The sequence below is a fragment of the Sorex fumeus genome, unplaced genomic scaffold, assembly GCF_029834395.1.
Source record: "Sorex fumeus unplaced genomic scaffold, SorFum_2.1 ptg000081l, whole genome shotgun sequence".
Lineage (NCBI taxonomy): Eukaryota > Metazoa > Chordata > Mammalia > Eulipotyphla > Soricidae > Sorex > Sorex fumeus.
In genome coordinates, this window is record NW_026606138.1 from 10,265,555 (window position 1) to 10,290,174 (window position 24,620).

Consider the following 24,620-nt stretch of genomic DNA (forward strand, 5'->3'; position numbering starts at 1 on the left):
GATAGCACAGTAAGTGACGCGGGGGTGTTGCATGCTTGTGTTCCCCTTGGTGGGAAGGTTCAGCCCAGAGAAAATTCACTCCGTGTCAGGAGAGAGAAAGTCCAGCCTGTTGTGAGTGAGTTGGGAATAGGGCTCATTGGTTCCCCTTCCAAGAGATCCTGTGTTTCCAGACTTTAGCGGAGGAGTGGAGAGGAAAATGCAGTGCTGCAACGAAACCATTCGGAGCCCCATTTTCATGGACCCCCCTTCCCCGAAATATTACGAATAAGACGGATGGGTACCCGGGGATGTTTCGGGGGGGGGGCGGGGCTCGCTTTTGCTTAACTCGAAGGAACAGGAGGCGGTCGGGTCCTCAGGTGTACTGGGCTGAGGAATGGCAATAACTAGGGGGGAGCCGAGCGGACGAGCTGAAAGTCCGGTTCCAGGGTCCGCAGCTGAGCCAGAGGAGAGCCCGAAAAAACTCACGCGTTGGGGGAGAGGCTCGACACGTGTTCCTCGACGGGGCTAAGCAGGGTCGCGTGCAGCCGTGGCCCAGGGGCCGATGCCTCTCTCCCCGGCCGCTTGCAGCCTGCCGCCGCCCCCCGCGGCCTTTCCTCTCGGTTGATCGCCCCCACCTGCCCTGACGCCGGCTGCGGGAGGAGCCCCGCAGCTGCCCGCCCGACGCGGGAGCCCGGGAACCCCTGGGCCGCGCTCCGCCCCGCCCCCTTCCGGGTTCCTCGCTGGCCCCGCCCCGCCGCCCGTCACGTGAGCGCACGGCGTGCCCCGCCCCCTGTGCCCCGGCTCACGTGATTGCGCTGGGGGCGAGGAGAACGCCTGACCCCGGCCCCGGCCTCAGTCGTCCGGCGCTTTCTTCTCCGCGCTCGCCGGCCTCTCCCTCCGGCCCCCTGCGCGGTCCAGGCCCGACCCGCCATGCGGCTCCCGCCTCCGGCCCGGGCTGGGCCCCGGCGGGGCGGCCCCGCGTTGCTGCTGCTGCTGCTGCTGCTGCTGCTGGGCGGCTGCCCGCTGGGCTCCGGGGGCGCGGCCGGCTTCCGCAGGCCCAACGTGGTGCTGCTGCTCACCGACGACCAGGACGCGGTGCTCGGCGGCATGGTAACTTATCCTCTCCCTGCCCCGCCCCTGCCACCGGGGCTCCCCGGCCCTCTCCACCCCTTCACCCCCCCATTCCCACCCGGCTCCCCGGCCGCCGCTCACCTGCACCCGGGGCAGGTTTGCTCCGGGTTTCCGCAGGTCCGCACGCCTCGAGGGGCCGCGGGACTCTCCTTTCCGTGCTTTCCTCGGGTCTCTTCTGGATTGTCTCCTGCACGCACCACACACGTACACACCTTCTCGTCCTGAACCACTCGGGATTGACTTATGCACACACACGTACACACACACCTCGTCCTGAACTCTTCTGGATTGACTCATGCACGCACCACACACACACACACATACACACATACACACACACCCCTCCTTGTCCTGAACCTTAAAACTGCATCCTGAACTCTTATGGATTGACTCATGCACACATCTCTCTCTCTCTCTCTCTCTCTCTCTCTCTCTCTCTCTCACACACACACACACACACACACACACCTTCTTGTCCTGAACTACTGGGGATTGACTCATGCACACACACGTACACACCTTCTTGTCCTGAACCACTAACACGGGATTGACTCATGCGTGCACACACGTGCGCACGCGCACACACGTGCGCACGCGCACACACGCACCCCTTCTAGTCCTGAAACTTAAAACTGTGTCCTGGACTCTTCTGGATTGACTCATGCACGCATCACACACGTACACACCTTCTCCTCCTGAACCACTCGGGATTGACTCATGCACACACATGTACACACCACCTCGTCCTGTAGCTCTTGGGATTGACTCATGCACACACACGTACACACCTTCTCGTCCTGAACTACTCTGGATTGACTCATGCACACAACACACACACACCTTCTTGTCCTGAACTACTCGGGATTGACTCATGCACACACACATACACACCTTCTCGTCCTGAACTCTTCTGGATTGACTCATGCACACATCACACACACACCTTCTTGTCCTGAACTACTCGGGATTGACTCATGCACACACACGTACACACCTTCTTGTCCTGAACCACTAACACGGGATTGATTCATGCGTGCACACACGTGCGCGCGCGCACACACACGCACCCCTTCTAGTCCTGAACCTTAAAACTGTGTCCTGGACTCTTCTGGATTGACTCATGCTCGCACCACACACACACACACACACACACACACAGAGGATACACATGTGGGAGGCCAGTGAGGGCTGGGTCAAGTCTGTCAGGAGCAGGTGCGTCAGGTGCTGAGAGCCACTTGATTGCTTTGCTTTGGGATTGAGAGGGTCATATGAGAGAGCCCTCGGCCACCATTCTGCCTTTGTTCCCTGGTGCAATGTCTGTGCTTGATGTTAATAAAATAGTTGCAGAAATGTGCTCATCTGTCGAACTATGACTACTGCTTTGTGTGCAGTACAGAGTACATTCAGTTAGCCTAGTTGGACACCTGCATGATGTGTGAGGCACTTGTAGAGTCCTCCCATTTTATATTGTTGAGGTGTGTGGAGAATTCTTGTTTTTTAGTTTTTGAGCCACATCAGACTTGTGCTCAGGCCTTGTGCTCTTGAGTCACCCGTAAGGTTCAGGGAAACGTGGTCCTAGGAATCCAACTCAGGGCCATGTGCGGACACATCCCCGGTCCTGATCAGTTGGATATTGTCATGAGAGTGTTTCATGCTTTCTCAGAGTTAACTTTACTTCTCTGTTTTAGTGATTGGGGACCAGTGTCCTTTGGAACGTCTACCTAGCCCCCTACTCAAAGAAGATGTATGAAGTGGCTGCCCCGGCCACTTTCTTAGTGGAGGAGGCCTGGGTAAAATTTGACCAGTGCCCTGATCAGTGTAGGGCGTTCCTCTTAAACTTTAAATACATGTAGTAGAATTGGTTTCTTTTTGTACTTTTCAGCCAGATGCTGAAGCATGAAACTGCTTCAAGCAGGGGGTTTCTAACTTTTACTGGGTAAGGAACAACACCCTTGCTTAGTAACTGCTGAGTTTAGCCCTTATGTGATCTGTGTGGTCAGTTTAGTTGGTAGCAAGCGGCATTTTTGCTTTCCTGTGTAATATAGAGAATAGAAGGTTTCCGGTAAAGGCAAGCCCTATCGATATGAATGTATATCGGGGATGTAGAATAACTGCCCAAGAGTATGAGTGTCTTTCCTGGCTCATATTTACATTTCAGCTCACCCTTGTCTTGCCACCTTGCCTTGTTGCTCATTGGTTTCTACCCAGCTCCACTGACTATTTGAAGAATATTGACTTCATTGCCCTCCTGGATTTTGCTTCATTTTTAACTGTGGTTCCAACCTCCCAGACTTGTCCTTCTCATGATGCACCTTTTTTCTTTTTTAAAAAAAAAGGAACTGTTGTTTTTGAGAATTTTTTTTTAAAGCAAGTTATCTCTAAAAACTAATAATTTAGTATAGACTAATGCACTTAATTTAAAGGCCAAGTGTTCACATCACTATTATTATTTATTTTTTTGCTTTTTGGGTCACACCCCACGATGCTCAGGGGTTACTCCTGGCTCTGCACTCAGGAGTTATTCCTGGCGGTGCTCAGGGGACCATATGGGATGCTGGGAATCGAACCCGGGTCGGCCGTGTGCAAGGCAAACGTCCTACCCGCTGTGCTATCTCTCCAGCCCCACATCGTTATTATTTTTTAAAAGACATTTTAATTGGGGCCACTTCAGCACAGTTAGGAAGCCACATGGTGCTGGGGATTGAACTTGGGATCTTGTGAGGGCTGGCAGTGTGCTCTATAGCATGACCTAGCCCCTTGGCTCTTTCTGTGTTTTTTTGGTTTTTGTGTATTTTAAAAATTTCTCTCCACTCCCTTTTGTCGCTGGGGGGGGGGGGGGAGGAGGATGGGGGGGTGCAGGGAGGGGCGTGGTGTTGGGATTGGGAGGGTTGGGGAAGAGATTGTTGCGTTTACTGAATACCCTTCACTTTAGTTGTGGTGCTTAAACACACCTAGTTGAGGTTTGCAGGAGAAGGCACACGTGTGGGGCCAAGGATCCCAGGAGGCAGCGTTGCCAGGTTGCATTGGGGCAGTGCCAGGGATTCAGCCTCCGGCCTACAGGCACCTTATGTCACTGTGTGAAATAAAATTCATCACTTAAATGTAAGGTCTTCAGGGGTCTGGAAGATGCCTCAGTTGTCTGGGACACATGTGCTTCATGTAGGAACCCCAGACTGAATCCCCAGCAACACATGGAACTCAGAAGCACGACGCTGGGATCAGCCCCCAGGCACTGCTGGGTGTGGCCCCAACACCCCTCACCCCCCAGATATATATGTCTTTAGGGGACACAGCTCGAGGGGCGGGGCACATACCTGGCATTGGAGGCCCTGAGTTCAATCCAGCACTTCGCAGCTTCCAAGGACTGCCAGGTGTGGCCTGATGACAACTAAGCACGGGACCGCTGGGCCGGCACCACTCGTCCCAGGTGTCACCAGCAGTGGCCCCTTTATCTGGCCCCAGACGTTGTTTGGAAGACCCCCCCCCCCCCCAAATATAAGATCTTGAAAATTGGATTTCTGGGATGGGGTTGTAGGTCAGCCCTAGAATCCTTTCCCCGAGTTCTGTCCCCAGCACTGTACATACACACAAAAGAGAGTGGGCACTCAGACTTTTCCATTCTCGCTCACTACAAACGTGGCCTCTTCCCTGAGCATGGTCATTGTTTCTTTGACCCAGGAGTAGCTTGCTCTTTACTGGTGTTTACACTGGAGAGAGGGGCAAAATTGAAGGAAAGAAATCAGTCAGATCTTAGTGTTCCCAGCTCTGGGGACGTGCGCTTCCTCAGGCCAGACTTGAGTGAAAGGCAATAATAACAGCATCTGAGAAGCTGCTTGGCGTCAGTGAGCATGTGAGGTATCCTACACTGTCTTCTGGCTGCTCCCGGGGCCTCTGCTGTTGGTATTTTCGCCTTATCACCAGAGAAAACTAAAAGGAGGTTGAGTACTTGCGCAAGTTTGACTTGGGTAATAGGGGGCAAAACCTAGGTATCTTGTGATCTTTTTTCCCTTCTCTGTAAGATACTGTGATGATGACTCACCTGGGGTCTTCCAGCCAGTGTAGCCACCTCCGCAGATCAGAGTTGCTTCAGGTGACATTTGGGGATGTCAGTGAGGCAAGGAACTCCTTAGCCTGCTTGTACATATTCAACTGGATTTATTTCAGTTCTCCCTGCTGGGACTCTACTTTTTAGTTTAGGTTTCTAGATTGGTTTTGGTTTTGGCTTGGTTTTTTTTTTGGGTGGGGGGGAGGGCAGGGGTCATACCCGTCATACCCAGGCAGTGCTCAGAAATCACTCCTGCAGTACTTGGGGGCCACAGGTAGTTCCAGGGATCGACTGGGGTCAGCAGCCTCAAGGCAAGCACTTACCTGCTGCACTCTCTCTTAGGCCCTGCTATCTACTAATATTGCATGATTGTCGTTATAGCTCTCTGAGCACATCTCTTCGCCACAGAAGCACAGGTTTCTCTTTTTTTAGATCTTACATCTCTGACCTGAGTTTTTCATTGAGAGCTTTGTAGGTATAGCTCTTAGCTCTTTTCTTACTGTGTAATACATATTAACAACTTACAGTCATTTTGAAATAGAAGTCAACATGATTAAATTTTTAAGGTGTAATTATTTTTAAAATACTAGGGTTGTTATTGGGCTGGAGCGATCGCACAGTGGGTAGGGCATTTGCCTTGCACGTGGCCTACCCGGCCCACCCGGGTTCAATTCCTCCGCCCCTCTTGGAGAGCCTGGCAAGCTCCCCGTGGCGTATTCGATATGCCAAACACAGTAACAACAAGTCTCACAATGGAGACGTTACTGGTGCCTGCTCGAGAAAATCGATGATCAACGGGAGGACAATGCTACAATGCTACAGTGTTCTTGGGGGCCGGGAAATTAGTGCAGTGGTCAGGGATATGCCCTGAGTTTGAGCCCAGTGTCACATGATCCTCCAGGATCTCTAGGCCGAGGCACTGATCCAGGCAGCCTGGTGGCCAGGTATCTCTCAGCAGGAGTGCCCCCGAGTTTTCTGAGCACTGCTTATGAGCCTCCTCCCCCACTCCAGATCATTTCCTCGAATCAGGAAGTCAGGCATTTTCTGCTGTCCTCACGGAGGCGTCTGACCCCTGAGCTCATGGAAGGTGACTGCTCCGCGGCCTGGGTCCTCGCGTGTCCCACTGGCTTATGACGGCAGCTTCCTTCTCATGTGGAGGTGAAAATGTGCAGTCTGGATGAGGAGAGTTCAGACTGAGTTGAAAGAAAAGACTAAAAGCCTTTCTTAAAAAAATTCTTTAGGACAGATGACATTCAGTCAAAACCTAGGCAAGGAAGGGGCGTGATGAGTATAAACGGGAACTAGAGTGCTTCATGTCTTTGCTGAAAGCACAGGGGTTTCTCTCATTAAAATGAGTTAGCCACTGGCAACCGGAGTTGTAAAAACTTCCAGGGAAATGGCGCATGGGAGCCAGGACAGGAAGCAAGTCTTCAGCATTCTAGATTCACCCACATGCAGGCGTGAGAGTGCCCGTCCGAGAGTGCTATCTGCTCCAGTCTTGGCTTGCAGGTTGGCGTAGACCAGAAACATGTCAGTTCCGTGTGCTTCCTTAGTGGGAACGTTGTTTGCTTAAGCCCTGGATTTGGTTTTCATTTGCATTGCTGCTAGAATAGTGTGAGGATTAACATAAATTTTGTTTTTTTGTTTTGGGGCCACACCCAGTGTGCTCATGGCTAACTCCTGACTACTGCACTCAGGAATCACTCCCAGTGGCTTCAGGCACCATGTGGGATGCAGGGGATCAAACCTGGCTCAACGTGTGCAAGGCAGATAGTGTCCACTATACTGTTGCTCTGGCCTGGAAAGTACATTTCTTATTCTGAAGTCTAACTCCTGGATAGCCCATGACATGGCCTCGCTCCTGCCTGTATCCGTAGCCTTGTCTGACCCACCCTGCCGTCACTGCTCCGCTCCCTTCCTCCCTCACATGTGCCCCTCCTCTGGCAGTCTGTTCGCTCCTCTGGGACCTTTGCAAGGCTAACTCACCTGGCGCCTCTCAATTATCAAAATGCCCTACTGAATGAGCCCTTTCTCGGCCACCCATCTAATAAGTTCTTTCTTCCCTTCCATCATCTGCAATCGGGTCCTCCTGGTTTATTCTCTTCATAACACTTTCTGATGTCTGAAGTGTATGGGTTTTTTGCTTGTTTTTTTTTTTTTTTGGAGCCACATCCAGCAGTGCTTAGGGCTTACTCCTGACTCTGTGCTCAGGGACAACTTCAGAGCTTCAGAGGGCTGGGAACCACATGTGGTGTGTTTGTTGGAGGATCAAACTCTCGGCAGCCGCCTGAGAGGCAAACACCTTACCTGCTGTACTATCTCTCCGGCCCCCCTAAAATGAATGTTTACTTGTTACTTGCTTAAGTCCCAAGAACACAAGGACCCTAGGGCAGGAGCCCTCTGTTCCCTGTTCGCTGGATGTGCCTGGCACACACGTGTGTGTCTCCTAAGTGCATAAAACCACACAGTGTGGGCTGGACCGTTCTTCAATTGCTTTGCATGCCCATTAGACAGTCTGAAAGTTCAATCTCAGTAATTCACAAGCCCTCTTCCCCATATGCTTCCCGTCCTCGGATCCCCTTCCTGTATCCCCACTATAACCCCAAATCCTTCACCAGCCCAAGGTCACTGGCCTGAAGGGTGTGCTGTGATGGTTGGCTGTAAACGCTGCCACTGAAGGTTGCCAAACACCTGCTACATCTCTGGCCATGGTTTTCAACGTTCTCGCAACTGTGGACTGGTAAAATAGAAATATTTTGTGCATTGCTAAGGCAGAAATAAAAGAAAATAATGTATATTTTTAAATGTGATGTTATAAAATCAAAATTTTATTCAAACATAGCAAGGTAACTTTTCATGGACTGGCAGGATATTTCGTGTGGCCCAACACTGCTCTGCAAAGTGGCTGTTGGAAAAAAAAGTTCTGGTCTGGCGCATTGCTGCTTAAACTGTGGCCACAGCCTTTAAAAAAGAAATGCTCTTGATTTATGATTTATTGTCAATAAATGTTTAATATGTGTACCTATTACATATGCCTATGTACTCCAGGTCGCATAAAAATTCCTAGAGAGAAAAGGGATTTAAAAGGGAAAAGATTAAGGAGCCTTGATCTACAGAATCTTCTGGGAACCATATGAATATACTCATGAAATCCTCAGAGCTCTTTTTGAATAAGTTAGAATTTGTTTCCTTTAAACTTAAAGATTTCTTTTTGCTTCCTGCTGTATGTAATGGGGCAAGTCATTGACATAGTGCTAAAAATGAGAGACTACTGTCATCATGTTTGGATTATCTTTCAAGAAATACACACAGAATGTACCTTGAACTGCAGTCATTATGAACTAAGGTTTCACAGATATTTCAGAATCATAATTGACTCCTAAAATACATCTGAGATGATGCTCTTCAATGGCCCTTTCTTGCTGTTTGGAATCTGAATACAGATGATTTAGTGTTCCTGTTATTTAAATGACCGTTTAAATGTCCATCTCATACCAATATCTCCCCTCTAGGATTTGAAAATGGATTTATGCTTTTATTTAGCATAAATTATTTTTAAAATGATTTTATTTCTTTGTGCTTTTCAGGATGGTGGGTTTTGAATAAAAGATTTGAAGGCTATGAGTAACTTATGACTCCTACCTATAGCCTTTGCTTGATGCATACGTGTATGTCTGGTTCACATCCTACCTTGCCTACCTTCGGTGGTCATTGGTGTAGTGCAGAGAGCCCGTCATTTGAAAACCTGGACTCCCCTGTTGAGAGGCTGATATTTGAGTGTGTCTCCAAATTTTGGGTCTTTCTGGTTTTCACATTTGAAGTTCTTACCTTATTTGTGTCCTAAGGAGGGAAGTCTCTTAACCTGCTTCTAAACAGAAATTAATAGACATAGGTTTTCCCTGTCTCACAAGGGGGTGTTGACAGATGAACAAAGTTTTCTTTAACGTGGAAATCAACGTTTGCTAGAATAATGTCACCAGCTTTGAACTATCTCTTTCTGCAAGCGTGAAGATGCCAAGAGTGTCTGTGTAGGAAGTATCTCACTGTCACCAAACCTGTTTGAGTCTCCTCGAGAATCACGAAGAACTCTCTAGGCTGTTTCTCCGTGTCAGTAGGAGCTGACCAGTGGGGAGGGAAGGCTTGAGTGGAAGATGCAAAATATGTGAAGTTTTGCTTTCTGTTTACATTGTAATTTGGAAGAAATGGTCTAACAGAAAATTGCTTGCTTTGCAGACCCCGCTAAAGAAAACAAAGGCTCTCATTGGGGAGATGGGAATGACTTTCTCCAGTGCTGTGAGTTTTGAAGCTATTTTAATTTTGTTAGTCGTATTTGTATGAAAAAGAAACACTTTTGGGTTGTCTTGTATAATCTGTGTTACAGATGCATGATCTGAGGGAAAAGACTTTACCTGCTAAGATATAAATGTTTAATTTATAATAGTTAAATGTTAAATTTGAATTAAATTCTTATAAATTGAAGATAATTGCAAGTATTTTCTAAGTTATCTGGTTCCTTAACTCAAAATTAGAGAATTTTATGTAAAATGTCACTAGTAGAGGTTTGAAAATGGATTGTAAGACTCAGTAATATTTGTAAACTTTCCCATAACCAGTGTTTGCAAGCCACTTTACAAAGCTAACCCTGACACCAAACCTGACAAAGGTAATAGCCAACACAGCACATTACATAGAAAGACAGAGATGGAGGTAGACCTGTTTGCGGTATAAGGTAAGGTAAAGGTAAAGGCCCTCCCGTTGATCGTCGATTTGCTCGAGTGGGCCCAGTAACGTCTCCATTGGAGACTTTGTTGTTACTGTGTCTGGCATATCGAATACTCTCGGTAGCTTGCCGGGCTCTCCGAGAGGGGCGGAGGAATCGAACTCGGGTCGGCCATGTTGGCCGCTTGTAAGGCGAACGCCCTACCGCTGTGCTATCGCTCCAGCGATATATGATGCTAAAAGTGGCCAAGACATATGAAAAATGGTCTAGAACTTTGTGAGTCTTAAAATTAAAACACCTAAAATATTGAAGACACACAGATTTTTCTGTGAGAAGGTGGGGCACTTGCCTTGCATTGATATTTTGTAACCCTTATGGTCCCCCCAAGCCCCTTCATGAGTGATTCCTGAGCACAGAACGAAATAAACCCTTATACCCTGAGCACCACCAGGGTGTGGCCTCAAAGCAAAACAAACAGTTGTGATAAGAGTAAAAAAATTACATTAAATTCATAAGTTGTTTGGGATGATAAAATAATCAAGGCTTTTTTTTTTAAAAAAAAAGAAAAGAGGCACTTTATTGACATAGAAACAGCTTAAGTTGGGAAGCATGTCCAACTAGAACACACACTCACGGCAATTTTATTTTTTAAGTTGCTCTATTAGCTACTAAAATGCAGTATGGGGGCCGGAGCAGTAGTGCAGTGGGCATTTGCCTTACACACTGACCAACCCGGGTTTGATTCCCCAGCACCACCAGGAGTAATTCCTGAGCATTGCCGGTGTTACCCAAAAAGCAAAAAACAACACACACACACCGGGTTCACACACACACACACACACACACACACACACACACACACACACACACCAGGTTCTGGGATAGGAGAAGGCAAAGGATCAGAGTCAAGGGTCTCCCACTACCAAGGAGTCAGGGGGAGAAGCAGACTCCGTGCGGACTCTGGGCCAGGCTGTTTTCACTCGGGACGCCCCAGAGTGGGGCGGGTGAGAGCCCTCCACACCCCAAGGGACCCAGCCCTGGTAGCCGACCTCCACTACCCAACTGCCGCCACTCTCCAGGCCACAACACATCATAAAGACACTTCCTACCCATTTTCCATAATTATCAATGCCTGTGGCGTATTCAATATGCCAAAAACCAGTAACAATGATGGGTCTCATTTTGCTGACCCTGAAAGAGCCTCGAATGTGGCACTTTTTAAAATCTCAGGGCTAGGACAAAGGAGACGTTACTGGGGCCTGCTTGAGGCAATCGATGAACAACAGGATGATACAGTGATTTGATGGTGTTCAGACAGTAGGTGAGCCCGGCAAGCTACCAAGAGTATCCCACCTGCACGGGCAGATCTGGCAAGCTCCCCGTGGCATACTCGATATGCCCAAAACAGTAGTGATAACAGGTCTCATTCCCCTTACCCTGAGAGAGCCTCCATTTGTTGGGAAAGAAGAGTAAGGAGAGGCTGTTAGAATCTCATGCTGGGGGGAAAAAAATCTCATGCTGGGAAGAATAAAGATGTTACTGGCGCCCGTTCGAGTAATCGAGGAACAACAGGATGACAGTGATACAGTGATACACACACTATGAAGAAACAGTAAACTATGTAACACAGGGGAGAAAATAGGCCCGGAGGGAGTCAGAGCGATATTATAGCAGGTAGGACACTTGCCTTGCATGAGGCCGATGGGTTCCATCCCCAGTATCTCATATGGTCCTCTGAGCACCGCCAGAGTGCAGAGCCAGGAGTAACCCCTGACCATTGCTGGGTGTGACCCAAAAAGCCAAAAGAAAAAAAAATGCTGCCAATGAAAGAAATCTCAGATGCCAAACAGTTAACAAAAATGAGTAAAATTTAGGAAGTGTTTGTAGCATGACTGAATCCTCCTTAGTTAGGTTCTATGTCACGAGTCGTCAGTGACCAAGGCAGAAGGGGGCAAAGCACATGCACACACTGAAGTTCTGTTGGTCAGCATGCCCAGGCAGTACTTCTCCCTGTCAGGACTGAAAGTGCCCCTTCCAACCCAGAGTTACCCCCTCCCTCTTTCTGCCCCTCCAAATCCAATTTGACAGACCAGAGAAATGCTAATTATTTAAAAGTGATCTTGACAAAGGGCTGCTCTAATGCGCATTCTTTCCCTGTTGGCGCTAGTATTAACCTTTAAAGTGGCTCAGTGATGTGGATTAAGTCCAAATACAGACCAGCTGGGGTAGAATGGGGTAAGTCTTTTGGTGGCAGACAATAATAGAAGCAGAGTAGAAAATAAAATGTATCTCATTCAGTGTTACAGAGAATAGATAAAACTGCAAATTGACCTAACAGTGAACTTCCTCGCCTCTCTTATGTTAGAGTCAAATCAGAGTCTTCCTCTTTGGTTAAGCTCCAACTCCCCCGGTGCCCTGCCCCTTGCTGTAACTATTATCTCTTTGGCAGATGACATTGGAATAATTGTTTTCCTGTGGAAAAGGATGTGTCTCTTGGTTGACTTTATCTGCTTTACTGTCTTCACACTGACTTAGGCCTTAGGTGTGTTGTGTGTGAAGGAAACTTGTGTTCCCTGAGCAGCTGACCATTCAAACTTAAGATTTTTGAGTAACCTTCTTCATTGTTTCAGAAATTAGAAGTCAGTCTTGTGTAACTTTGTCCTTCTTGCTTCTGTTCCCTTTATAGTATGTGCCAAGTGCTCTCTGCTGTCCCAGCCGAGCCAGTATCCTGACAGGGAAGTACCCGCATAATCATCACGTTGTCAACAACACGCTAGAGGGAAACTGCAGTAGCGCATCCTGGCAGAAGATCCAAGAGCCACACACTTTCCCAGCAATACTCAGATCCATGTGTGGCTACCAAACCTTTTTTGCAGGGAAATATTTAAATGAGGTATGGTGAATGCGTGTCGCTTCCTTTTTTTTTAAAAAAAAAAAAACAGTTTTCAGAATGTGAGTCAACTTGTAACTTTTTTTTTAAATTAGTTTGAATTCATGTTAAGAGGTTTAATGATCAGTATAAGTGGCTTTCTCCTATTCTCCCCATTAAAAGCAAGCTTAATTTACATAAACATGTTTACGTGAATTAGGGTCCTATGGTTACTCTTTTGTCCATTTTGTTCTGTTTTTAAGCCCTGCTCAGGGACTGTTCTGGCTCGTTGCTCAAAGTTGCTCCTGCCCATGCCCGGGGGCCACGTGCAGTGCCGGGGATAGAATCTGAGCCTTCCTCATGCAGTTCTGTGCTCAGCCCCATTGTACGGTCTCTTGGGCCCTGCAGTCACTTTTCCTTTAAGTTACCCTGGAGCTCTAAATGTTGTCCTCAAACTACTGCTGTCTCACGCATCTTCCCTTTTCCTCCAGAATTGCTTGTCATGTGGCAGTCATGGTATTTTTGTTTCCATTTCCTCTTTATCATGATGAGACTGAAGATTATTTTTTCCACTTAAAGCCCTTCCTGAATTAATGTAACTTAAATGCTCAGCCCATTTTTTTTGGGGGGGGGGAGCAGAGGGGACCACCCCCAGCTGTGCTCAGGGATCATATCTGGTGGTGCTGGGGGACCGTTGAGGTGTGGAGGTCAGACCGGGGTCAGCCACGGGCAGGGCAAATGCCTTAACCCCTGTGTTATCTCTCCAGCTCCTTAGCTTATTTTCTAATCTGAGTAAAGGGAATAAAATGTGGACAGGTGAGTATGCGGGAAAGCATCCAGATCCTGAGTGTTGGGCTTTTGAAGCCTGTGCCTGGGCAGTGGGCGTGTCAGTCTTAAGGACCAGGAGGGCGGGCGGGATGCTCATTAGCCCACCAGGGCAGCTGCTGTGGCCCCCGTCCACCACACTAGCCCGAGCTTTTTGTCAGGAATCAAACTTAAGGAAATTGGTGCTTCAGAGTCGTTGGGTTTTTGGTTGAGTGAAATGGGCACATAGGACAGGGAAAGTGTACATTTTCTTAGATACTTTATCTGTGGTTCCTAGAGATACAGTTTTCAGTAAATTCACCTCCTCCTCCACAGTTTGGGAAAATGTGCCGTCTTGTTGATTTGAAATCCATTAGAGAAGAATTACGAGAACCAATGGATGGAGACAGAGTACAGTGGGTAGGGCACTTGCCTTGTACTTGGCCCATCCGAGTTTGGTCCCCAGCATCTCATATTGTTAGGGTCCGAACTCAGGACAGCCTCACCTGTCAAGGAAAACTCTGAGAGACCAAGTCCATGCAAAAGCAAGAGGTTTATTCGAGCATGCTCGGGCTCACAGCATGACCGAGAGCCCCGAGACTCTTCAAAGGGGGCTTTTTATAGGGCATCTTCCCGTGCATTTCAGAAAAGCCCGCGCACAAATCACCCAATACATTTGAATTATCACATTAGATGCTGCACGCAGGCAGCCAGTCATTTTGCAACAAGCCATCAGCACCAGCCACTCACTTCTGTAGAGGTCACCAGGCCATCCCCACGGGCAGCCAGTTAGGCCTTTTCTGGCTTTATGGCCCTATTAGGTGAATTCCAGGGCAAGAAAATACCTCATTAGGCCTTCTCCGACCTTGTGGCCTTATCTGGCGAATTCCAGGGGCAAGGAGGAGATGGGGGTACCTGGTGTTGTCAGCCTGCCGCAGCTGCAGGGCGGGATATGGGCTGGGACTTGCTTTGCTAGGGCCCAATTGTCATGGGGCTATCTTTCAATATGATCCCTCTGAGCATTACCAGGAGTAATGCTTCTTGAGCACAGAGCCAGGAATACCCTTGAGCATCGCTAGGTGTGGCCCAAAGACTTTAAAAAAAAATGAGATCTAAGTATGAATACGGGATCATTGGGTTAATGCTCTGGGGTCATAAAGAGAACTTATATTACTTTACATATTAGAGATCATTTAATGTGTGTATAAAATTAGAAGAAATCTTTAAAGTACAAAGATTTAGTTCATAAGGGTTAAATTCTACATTCAGTAAGTGGCATTAAACCCCATCCACAGAAAATGGGTGCTTCTCTGGACTCCTCACTTAGTCTTTTTATCAGACAGGTTGGGCTTTAAAAGTAGATTTCATCCGTGGCATCACTGACCTTTGACACATGTAGCTCATACTCTTGATTATTTTGTTATTTGTCTCATGCTTCATTGGACTATTAAGGTTATGCCATTAAGTTTATGCTCCATGATCTGTGAACTCTAGTCTGTGAACACTTCCTGTATAGGACCAGACAGTAAATATTTCAGACTCTCCAGGCCTTCTCTCAGTTGCAGCAGTTCAATCCTGCCATCAGCGTAAAAGTAGCTAAAATAGACATATGGAAAAATAGACATACAGAAACCAGTGAGCATGAATGTCCTGATGAAACTTTGTCACTGGAATTTGAATTTTGTGTAACTGTTGCCTGACATAAAAGAACTCTGATTGATTTTTTATGTTTTTTTTAATGATTGGGAAAATTTTTTCTAGTGCAAAGTTGCAACGCTAGATATTTCTGTCAGCTCTAGTTTGCTACTCCTGTTTCAGAGAAGCACCTAGGGTAATTGTCTTCTAGTGTTTTAAGTTGTGTTTAAAGGAACAGTTTTTCACTGTCTATATGCCAAAAATTTAAAAAAGTTGAACTCCTGTGTTTGACCGGTAGATTTCTTTAAAAGTTTCCTTTTTGTTCCTGATCTTATGGTGATGTCTGGAGCCTAATGCCCTGCTTGTCTTGGTTTTCAGTACGGAGCCCCAGACGCAGGTGGACTAGAACATGTTCCTCTGGGCTGGAGCTACTGGTACGCCTTGGTGAGTGATGATTGAAGTCAGTGACAGTCTCACATTGCCCTAGTAGGTACGAGATATGGTCTTGAATTGTCTTCTAATACTGACATAACTGGTTTGCTTTTATGATCAGCTGTTTTCTGTCTTCAAAAGAAAGCATTAATTTGTGAGTTACTTCCTTCTGGGCTCTCTTTCCTGCTTTTCACAATGTACTTCTGGCTTTTAAAAGTAGGACTTAAGGGGCTGGAGAGATAGTACAGAGGTCAGGGTTCTTGCCTTGCACACAGCCAACCCCGGGCTTCATCCCTGCTTTTTTTTTATGGTCCTCTGTGCACTGCCAGGAGTGATTCCTCAGTAGAGCCCGTAGAAGCCCCTGAGCATTGCTGGGTGTGACCATAAACCAAAAAATAATTTTTGAATAAATTAAAAGTAGGACATATTATGGAAACTATGCTGGTAACTAATGAAACCAGGGTCAAAAATTCAGTGCAGTATTGACTTCAGTGATTCCCTTTCTTTGAAAGTCTTTATCTTGATTTAAACAGAATAGTTGAGCCCAGCATGGATTCCAGCGTTCATTTTGTATGCTGACCTCATAACAAACTTCCATTTCTTTAACAGGAAAAGAATTCTAAATACTATAATTACACCCTCTCTATCAACGGGAAGGCGCGGAGGCATGGCGAGAACTACAGTGTGGACTACCTGACGGACGTCCTGGTAAGTCGCGGGCTCTGTCCTGCCGGTCTGGTGCCAGCTTGAGTGAGGACCCCCGCCTGAAGAGCCTCCAGCTGGTTTATTCGTGTTGGGAACAGGAATGTGTGATAGCTTGGTCAGCTGCCAAAGAGCATTTCTAGCTGATTACAAAGCTCCCAGGAGCAATTTCTGTTTGTAAGCCAGAGTCGGATCTAATGTTCTTGAAATTCCAGCAACAAATCCCCGTTCTAAAGGCTAATCTCTAAGATTAGAGATTACTTTGAAGAGGTTTTACTTTGTAGGGGCTCCTACCCTTCCCTCCCAATTTCAGTCATGTTTAAGAGGACAGCTTTAGGGACTCATCAGGAGGGTCAGGGATAGGAATGTGGGCAGCTCTTCAGGCGTTTTGTGTCTTAGAAAACCACTAAAATCCGGTGAATTGGGTATTTTCCTTTCCCACCCAACGTGCCTTCTAGCCACAGCCTCCAGGGAGCAGTCACTTATCAAGTAATTCAGTACAGGTTAGAGCAGGTATTAAGCAGTCACTGAAGCAAAGTTCCTGAATCTAGATATTTTTTTTTTTTTTTGCTTTTGGGATCACACCTGGCGGTGCACAGGTGTTACTCCTGACTTTGCACTCAGGAGTTACTCCTGGCAGTGCTTGGGGGATCATATGGAATGCTGGGAATTGAACCCAGGTTGGCCCCATGCAGGGCAAACGCCCCACCCACTGTGTTATCGCTCTAGCCCCCCTGAATCTAGATTGTATTTACACATATGTGCATGTTTGCACACAGTCCTTGATTGTCCCATTAGGTGGTGATCAGTTGGGGTAGCAGAGTGATGGGGCTGAGTCGGGTGATCTTGAAGCAGAAACCTGAGGGAGACGAGAAGAAGCTGCATTGGTGAGAGGGGCGAGTGCCACAGGCAGAGGGGCCTACCCTGTGAGGGCCTTGTGGCATGAGTGCCTGATGTGTTCCAGGGACCTTGAGGAAGCTGCCGGGCTGAGTCAGGTGGGTAGGACAGTGGCAGGAAATCAGTACGGCCACAATGTCGGGGTTCAGTGTTCAGGAAAGTATGAAGATGGAATCAGCTAGAACAATGAGAAGCGGGGACCAGAGAGATAGTACAGCGGGAAGGGCTCTTGCCTTGCTTGTGGCCTACTCAGGTGCAGTCCTCAGCGTCCCATATGGTCCCCTGAGTCCCACCAGGAGTAATTCCTGAGTGCAGATACAGGAGCACCACCAGGTGTGACCTAAAATTGTTTATCGATTTGCTCGAGCGGGCACCAGTAACATCTCACAACAAATTGTGAGACTTGTTGTTACTGTTTTTGGCATATGAAATACCCCCACGGGGAGCTTGCCAGACTCTGCCGTGCAGGTGGGATATTCTGGGTAGCTTACCAGGATCGCCGAGAGGGACGGAGAAATCGAACCCGGGTCAGCCTCATGCAAGGCAAATGCCCTACCCACTGTGATATTGCTCTAACCTTTTTTAAAAAGGGGAAAGAAAAACCTCTAAGAGGGGAGTTTTTGTTGACCTCAGATAAGCAAGTGAAAAATTCAGTCCAGGGTCGGAGCAATAGTACAGCGGGTAGGGCATCTTCCTTCATGCGGCTGACCGGGGTTCGATTCCCACCATCCCATAGAGTCCCCTGAGCACCGCCAAGAGTAATTCCTGAGTGCAGAGCCAGGAGTAACCCCTGAGCACCACCAGGTGTGACCAAAAACAAACAAATTGAGTCCATATCATTTAGAGCTATGGTGTGTTGTATTTTGACTTAATATTTAGTTTAGCTACTTCAGGTGCCATAACTCTCTGTATACTTTTTGTAAAGTTAAGATAACTTAAGCCGCCTTTACCATTGTTGAAAATTAAATTGGCACTCTTTTTACTTGAAGCCTTTCACTATAAAGCTTTAAATGTATATATTCAAAGCAGAGTTTATGTAAGTCAATACTAAAATGGCCATCGTACTATTTTTTTCTTAGGGGTAGTTTATAGTTCTGGTTCATGTAAAATCAAGGTCTTCATTACTGTCTTAGGATGGTTTGCTTTTCACATTCTGAGTACTGATTGAAAGCCAATTATTTGGGCTGGAGCAGTACTACGGCAGTAAGACACTAGCCTTTAATGCAGCTGGCCCAGGTTTAAACCCAGCACTGCATATGGTTCCCCCAGCCTGCCAGGAGTGGTCCCTGAGCACAGAGCAGGAGTAAGACTTAAGCACTGCTGGTGTGAACTCCCCCCCACCCAAGAAAAAAAAAAAAAGCCAAATGTTTTCCAACAACATGACATAAATTGTGTGCTGAGGTGGGTTGGAAGCTGTTGGTACCCCATACCCCTGTTCGCCAGGAGACTTGTATCTGTCCTGTCTTCAGCTGCTGTGTAGGGTCTGGGATGACAAATCTTTGTGTGTGTCAGGCTAACGTCTCCCTGGACTTCCTGGACTACAAGGCCAACTCCGAGCCCTTCTTCATGATGATCTCCACTCCTGCACCCCACTCCCCCTGGACTGCCGCCCCCCAGTACCAGAAGGCTTTCCAGAACGTCTCTGCACCACGAAGCAAGAACTTCAACATCCATGGAACGGTAGCTTCCCCTGACTCTTGAGTTAAGCCACGCTCGGTACGACTGACCCTGATAGACCTGGGATGGACACGTCAGAGCCGTGTCGCTGGGATCTCTTAGAGTCAGTGTCGTGTGTGGTCCCCCCCCCCCCCCCCCCCCCCCGGTCTCCTCCAATATAGTATCAACCTGCTTCAGTAGCCAAGACCAAGTTCCCACCGCAGATCCAGTGAGCAGCTAGGGTGTGTACAGAGAATGTTACAGAAAGTCTTCCTGACTGCAGGCTCTCCTGCTAACAGTGTGTGCTCCTTCCTGCTGGTGCAGATGTCTCTCAGAGCTGACTTGGGCCTCAGCACCTCCTTGCTCTTACCAGGCCCGGAGCATGGAAAGCAGAGGGATGGCTCGGCTCACGGTGCTTAGGAAGGAGAGTTGAGTGAAGAAATGAGCCAATGGGGGCATATAATTAAGGGCTGTCATTTAAATATGTGCCTCCCAGGCCCGGGGGATCAGGGCTGTTTACTTACTCAAAGGCAGAAGCCAGTGACTGTCTCCGGCCCTTCACCTGGGAATCTATCTCTGTTGCTTGTGATTCAGTCTCAGGCTCAGCACTGCTGCCTCCTGGGTGAGTGACTGAACCCTGAGAACGAGGCCTGGCTTAGTTCTGTGAAGTGGGGGCTCTTGCTCCCTCATGTGACTGCTGTGTGGATTAAAGTAGTTAGGAACTTCCGGCAGGCTGTCTGACACATACATGGAGATGTGTTTGTTGAGTGTCATTGTAAAGTTGGGTTAAAAGGTAAGTAAAGCCGAGGGAACTGGGTTTCAAACTAGAGGACCATTCTCAGACTGTGGCAAAAAGAGGCGAATAGGCTTCCCCTGACCAGGTGAGTTAGAAACTTTAGATTAGAGCAGTCTCCCTGTGGGGGCTTTCACATTCAGTTCTATATGGCCCGGGGTGGATTTCCAATAGAGGGTGTGCTGTGTAACATTCTCCACGTGAGTGCAGTTTGGAAAGTCTCCACTTAGGGTGTTAGGAGTAGGGGGCACAGAATTAATGACTGTGTTAATTCTGGAATGTTTTTATTTTGAAACATGTGATTTTATTTAAATAAGGTGGGGAGGAGCGAAGCCTCCAGATTTAGACATAGTTTTAAGAAGTTGCTGTGAAGAGATTTCCCCCTGACTTGACTTGGGGTGATCGTTATCACGGATAGGAAAGTCCAGGGAGTGTATCTCATTTTAACTGATTCCATTTTTTGCTAATAAGCATTACTGTCCTGTTAACACAGGATTCCAGGGCTTCCCCCTTCGGAAGGGTGGCCCAGCCAGCGGGAGGGGGGATGGCTTCATGAGTCGAAGCATGAGCTCTGCCTGTGTGGGGTCCAGATTCCATCCCCGGCGCTGAGTTGTGCCCAGTGACTATTGGAAGTAACCCCTGAGCACTGCCAGGTTTGACATAAAAAGCAAAAAAAAAGAGAAAAGAATCAGCAGTAAAAATCAACAAATGAGTGTTGATGTAAGAAAATCTTTTATAAACATGAGTCAAGAGGAAACAAGGGGAGGAGGAAGCCTTAGCTTTAACATGTTTGAGGTAGAGGGTCGGGGAGATGGCGTGGCGGGCTGGAGCACACGTTCTCTGCAGGCTGAAAGTCCCAGGTTAGAACCCTGACACATTGTGGTCCTCCCAGTACCCAAAAAACCAGTGAGAGTCTACAGACAAAAACAAGTTGAAGTTAGTTGCTTCCTTTTGTTGTTGTTGTAATGAACCTTTCATTATGTACTTTGGTTGTTTGACTCGATAATGACTTTTTTCCCCTTTAAATTTCAGAACAAGCACTGGTTAATTAGGCAAGCCAAGACCCCAATGACGAATTCCTCAATCCAGTTTTTAGATAATGCGTTTAGGAAAAGGTGAGCACTGTGCCTTTCTCAGCTTGAGAGATCTTTGAGTGCGCCTGTGAGTGGGGGCTGAGCACGTGGGTATTGACTCTGAGATGGAATCAGAGGCAGGACAGCAAGTTGGTGGGCGAGACCTTGACACAGAAACCAGCTGCCTCTGCAGGCAGATGCAGTTGTCGTTGGACCTGGCACAGCCCTTTTTATTACTTATTGGAGCTAATTGCAAACGGAAGTGTGAGTTTAAAGAGCTTCTAAAGAAAAATTCACTCAGGGGCCAGAGTGATAGCACAGCGGGTAGGGCGTTTGCCTTGCATGAGGCCGATCTGGGTTTCATCCCCGGCATCCCATATGGTCCCCCGAGCACCGCCAGGAGTAATTCCTGAGTGCAGAGCCAGGAGTGACCCCAGTGCATCGCCAAGTGTGACCCAAAAAGCAGAAAAAAAATAATAAAAGCTCCTAAAGAAAAATTTGCTCACAGATCAGCCCAGTGTTTGCATAAGACCCAGCAGTGTGCACCAATATTTGCTTGTGCTAATATTTACCAAAATTTTGCTTTTGCTGTTTGGAATTTTCCGTATGTTCTTTTAAAGTCAATTTTTTAAAACTCCATTCATGTCTCTCATGCGTTTGGGTTAGGCGAGTGGTGGCATGCCTTCTGTGGAGGGGCAGCTGGTAGTTCCTGTGAGCCTCAGGCCGTGTCTGTGTCACAGCTGCTGGACGCTGCCACAGAGCGCGATAGAGCCACAGACAGTACAGAGGCAAACCAGGGCGACTGTCCCAGCAAAGCCTCCTAGAACTAGCCAGGGAATTGTTATCTAATGGGCATACCTTTGCAGATAGGAAAGATGAAAGTGTTCCAGAGAGTTGTTTCACTGTGTGAATTTACTTAATGTGGTTGATCTGCACACTTAAAAATTGTTAAGAGGGTGGCTGGAGTGATAGCACAGCAGGTAGGGCGTTTGCCTTGCATGTGACCAACCTGGGTTTGATTCTCAGCATCCCGTATGGTCCCCTGAGCACCGCCAAGAGTAGTTCCTGAGTGCAAAGCCAGGAATAACCCCTGAGCATCACCGGGTATGACCAAAAAGAAAAAAAAAATTAAGAGGGTGAATTTTATGTCAGGCCCCCCCCTTTTTTTTTTTACCCCAGTTTTAAAGCAATAGCCACATCATTGAGCTCTCGTTTGCCAGCCCTTACTTGAGACCTTTAAGCACTGTTACTTGAATTCATCTGTATGAACAGTGCACAGTTGACAGGTGTTCTTTTCATTATCTCTACTCTCATTACCAGTGATGATCAAAAAAAAAAAAGCTGGCGATAAAAAGCTTTGATTAGGGCCAGGGCGATAGATCAAGGGCTGGAACTCATGCCTGGCACACTCAGGCATCCTGGGCTCAATCTCCAGAACCCTTTGTCCTCCCGAGCGCCACCAGGTATAGCCCCAGGGGTCACCAGCACAGCCCTGGAGGCCCACCCCCCCCAAAAAAGGCATCGTTGATTTTTGTGGATATGGTTAAATTTGGAACAAATTTTCCTTTTTCCAGTGAGAGACCGGGGAAGGCAGTTTGGTGCTTGGGCTTTTAGGGGGGAGTGGTTCTGAGTTGGGCGCCACGCCTGACGGTGCTGGGTGGCTGCTCCCTGCTCAGCCCCTGCTCCATCGCCGCATGCTGTGGATGGAACCTGGGCGTCCGCATGCTGGATGAGCTCCAGCACCGTCCCTCCTGCCCCCCAGGGGGGGTTTGTCTGTGTGTGAGGGTTTTGTATTTTGGGGTGTTTCTGGTGGGGAGGAGAACAGGCCGAGATAGCACTTGAGCCATCAAGTTCAATGGGTCCCCTCTGTCTGCATCCAGGTGGCAGACTCTTCTCTCGGTTGATGACCTCGTGGAGAAACTGATCAAGAGACTGGAGTTCAACGGGGAGCTCAACAACACTTACATCTTCTACACCTCAGACAACGGCTTTCACACAGGTAAGGTGGAGGTGGAGAGGCACGGCACTCCCCTCTCACCCCGTCAGCAGCACTCCGGGCCCAGGAGCAGAGCCGGGTGGGCCAGCGTGGGTGATGTGCCCTGGATCCCGCTGGGCAGAGTGCCCGCTGCCTCCCACCACTGTTTGCCGTTCTGTATGCTCAGTTACTGGGGTTCAGGAACGGACAGTAACATGATGGGTGAGAGGTGGGGGTTACGAAAATGCAAGGAAGCGACCCACATTGTAAGGCCAAGTGGGCCTCAGGGAATTAGGGACGAATCCCCGGCCAGCCCATCCCATCTTGAAAGCACCCATCCCATCTCCCCTCCGAAGCTCTCCGGGCTAGGGCCTGCTTAGTACTCGGATGGGCAATTAATGGGCAAGACAGTTTACACAGGGAAGACCACGGAAAGGCATCATGGGGAGAAACAGCTTCTTGCTAAGTTGTGAGCTTTAGCTTTGAGTTTGTAGTTTTGCTGTTTGTGGGAGCAGGGCCTCCAGTGCCAGGGACCCCGGGGTGGGCGTGGGGCGTGGACAGCAGGGCGAGGCAGGGGGATATGTCTGCTGCGGCCTTTACACTGTCTCTTTAGCCTGGCTTTGTATTTTTAAATCTGCGCTATGTGACTACTCTGTCTCCTCCACGCTGGTCCTTTTTCCTTGTTTCCTTCTGTAGCTAACAAGAGTGTTTATTCTTCCCCATCTGTGAGTCTCCTCTTGAATGCAAATACCTGAGTCCTGTTTGTATAGAAACAGGTTGGGTATTAATGCACTGTTGTGAGTATTTTTAAACGTTCCAAGTAGAAACTAAAAATGTAACCCTTATTGTCCAGCTTTGATTTCTCAGCATGTTGATATTTCCCTTCCTCCTGTTTTTCTTTTTTGGCCCAGTTTTCAGAGACACCCTTTGATTTCCTGCACATCAGTACTTAATGATGCATCTGATGAGAGGTTTTATGTATCCGGACCCACACAAAATTCACACAACACCCTTTGTTGGTGGGGTGTTTTTGTTTTGTGTTTTATGGCTTTACTCTTGACTCTGCACTTAGGAATTATTCCTGGCGGTGCTCAGGGGACCATATGGGGTCCTGGGGATCAATCCTGAGTTGCTGCATGCAAGGCAAACGCCCTGCCTGATGTACTGTCGCTCCGGCCCCAACTTACGTATTTTTTGTCTCTTCTAAGGGCATTTTTCACTGATTTATTAAGGGGAAAATAGTCTTTTCTCCTTTAACATGTGTCAGATTCTGGATTTGACTAATTGCTGCCTTACAATGCCTTAATTTGCTTTTTTGCACTCAGCATTTCCTGCAGATCGATAGTTAAGCCTAGAGTCCGGGTAGAATTCCCACTTTTCGCAACAAGGCTCCTGGGGCTGCTGCGGAGACCTCCTGCTCCTGGGCCTGCGTGCGGCTCACCGGGGATGCTCGTCCTGCCGCGTGGAGCCTGCGCCCTTTCTGGGGTCCTCTCTGTGGCAGTGGTGGCCACTGATTACTGTTGCTTTACTTCATTCTTCCTCAGGAATCAGAGGATGTCGATTTCATTAACTCTGTTCTTCCTTTGGCATTTATTCACTGGAATTTCCCTGGAAGAATTTCTCATCAACTGAGTATTTTGAAATGAGCTTTATTTAGAAAGAACAGGGATCAATGTTTCCCCCCCATTAGTTGCAGATGTAGACTAGCCTCATTCCATTGTGATCAGGTCATGCATTTGTTTGTCTGGGTTTTTGCACTTGATCCTGTGATTGGGTCATCCATTTGGTTTTTTTTTTTTTTGTGGTTTTGTTTTGGGGCCATACCCTACAGTGCTCAGTGGTTACTCGTGGCTTGCATTCAGGGATTACTCCTGGCGGTGCTCAGGGGATCTTATAGCATGCCAGGAGT

At 47.9% G+C, this 24,620-nt stretch overlaps 1 protein-coding gene across 2 annotated transcripts in view; it reads left to right on the forward strand.

The window, feature by feature from the left end:
- The first annotated feature begins 887 nt into the window (after window positions 1–887).
- Window positions 888–24,620, forward strand: part of GNS (glucosamine (N-acetyl)-6-sulfatase) — a 42,043-nt gene continuing 18,310 nt past the window's right edge. For both annotated transcript variants that reach the window (XR_008794806.1, XM_056130751.1), the window contains exons 1-8: window positions 888–1,089; window positions 9,389–9,448; window positions 12,562–12,768; window positions 15,562–15,627; window positions 16,225–16,323; window positions 18,727–18,894; window positions 20,696–20,778; window positions 22,617–22,735. Coding sequence is in view for 1 of the 2 variants with exons in the window: in XM_056130751.1 (XP_055986726.1) it covers window positions 910–1,089; window positions 9,389–9,448; window positions 12,562–12,768; window positions 15,562–15,627; window positions 16,225–16,323; window positions 18,727–18,894; window positions 20,696–20,778; window positions 22,617–22,735 (982 nt within the window). In the remaining variant the exon portion in view is untranslated. The remainder of the gene's footprint in view (window positions 1,090–9,388; window positions 9,449–12,561; window positions 12,769–15,561; window positions 15,628–16,224; window positions 16,324–18,726; window positions 18,895–20,695; window positions 20,779–22,616; window positions 22,736–24,620) is intronic.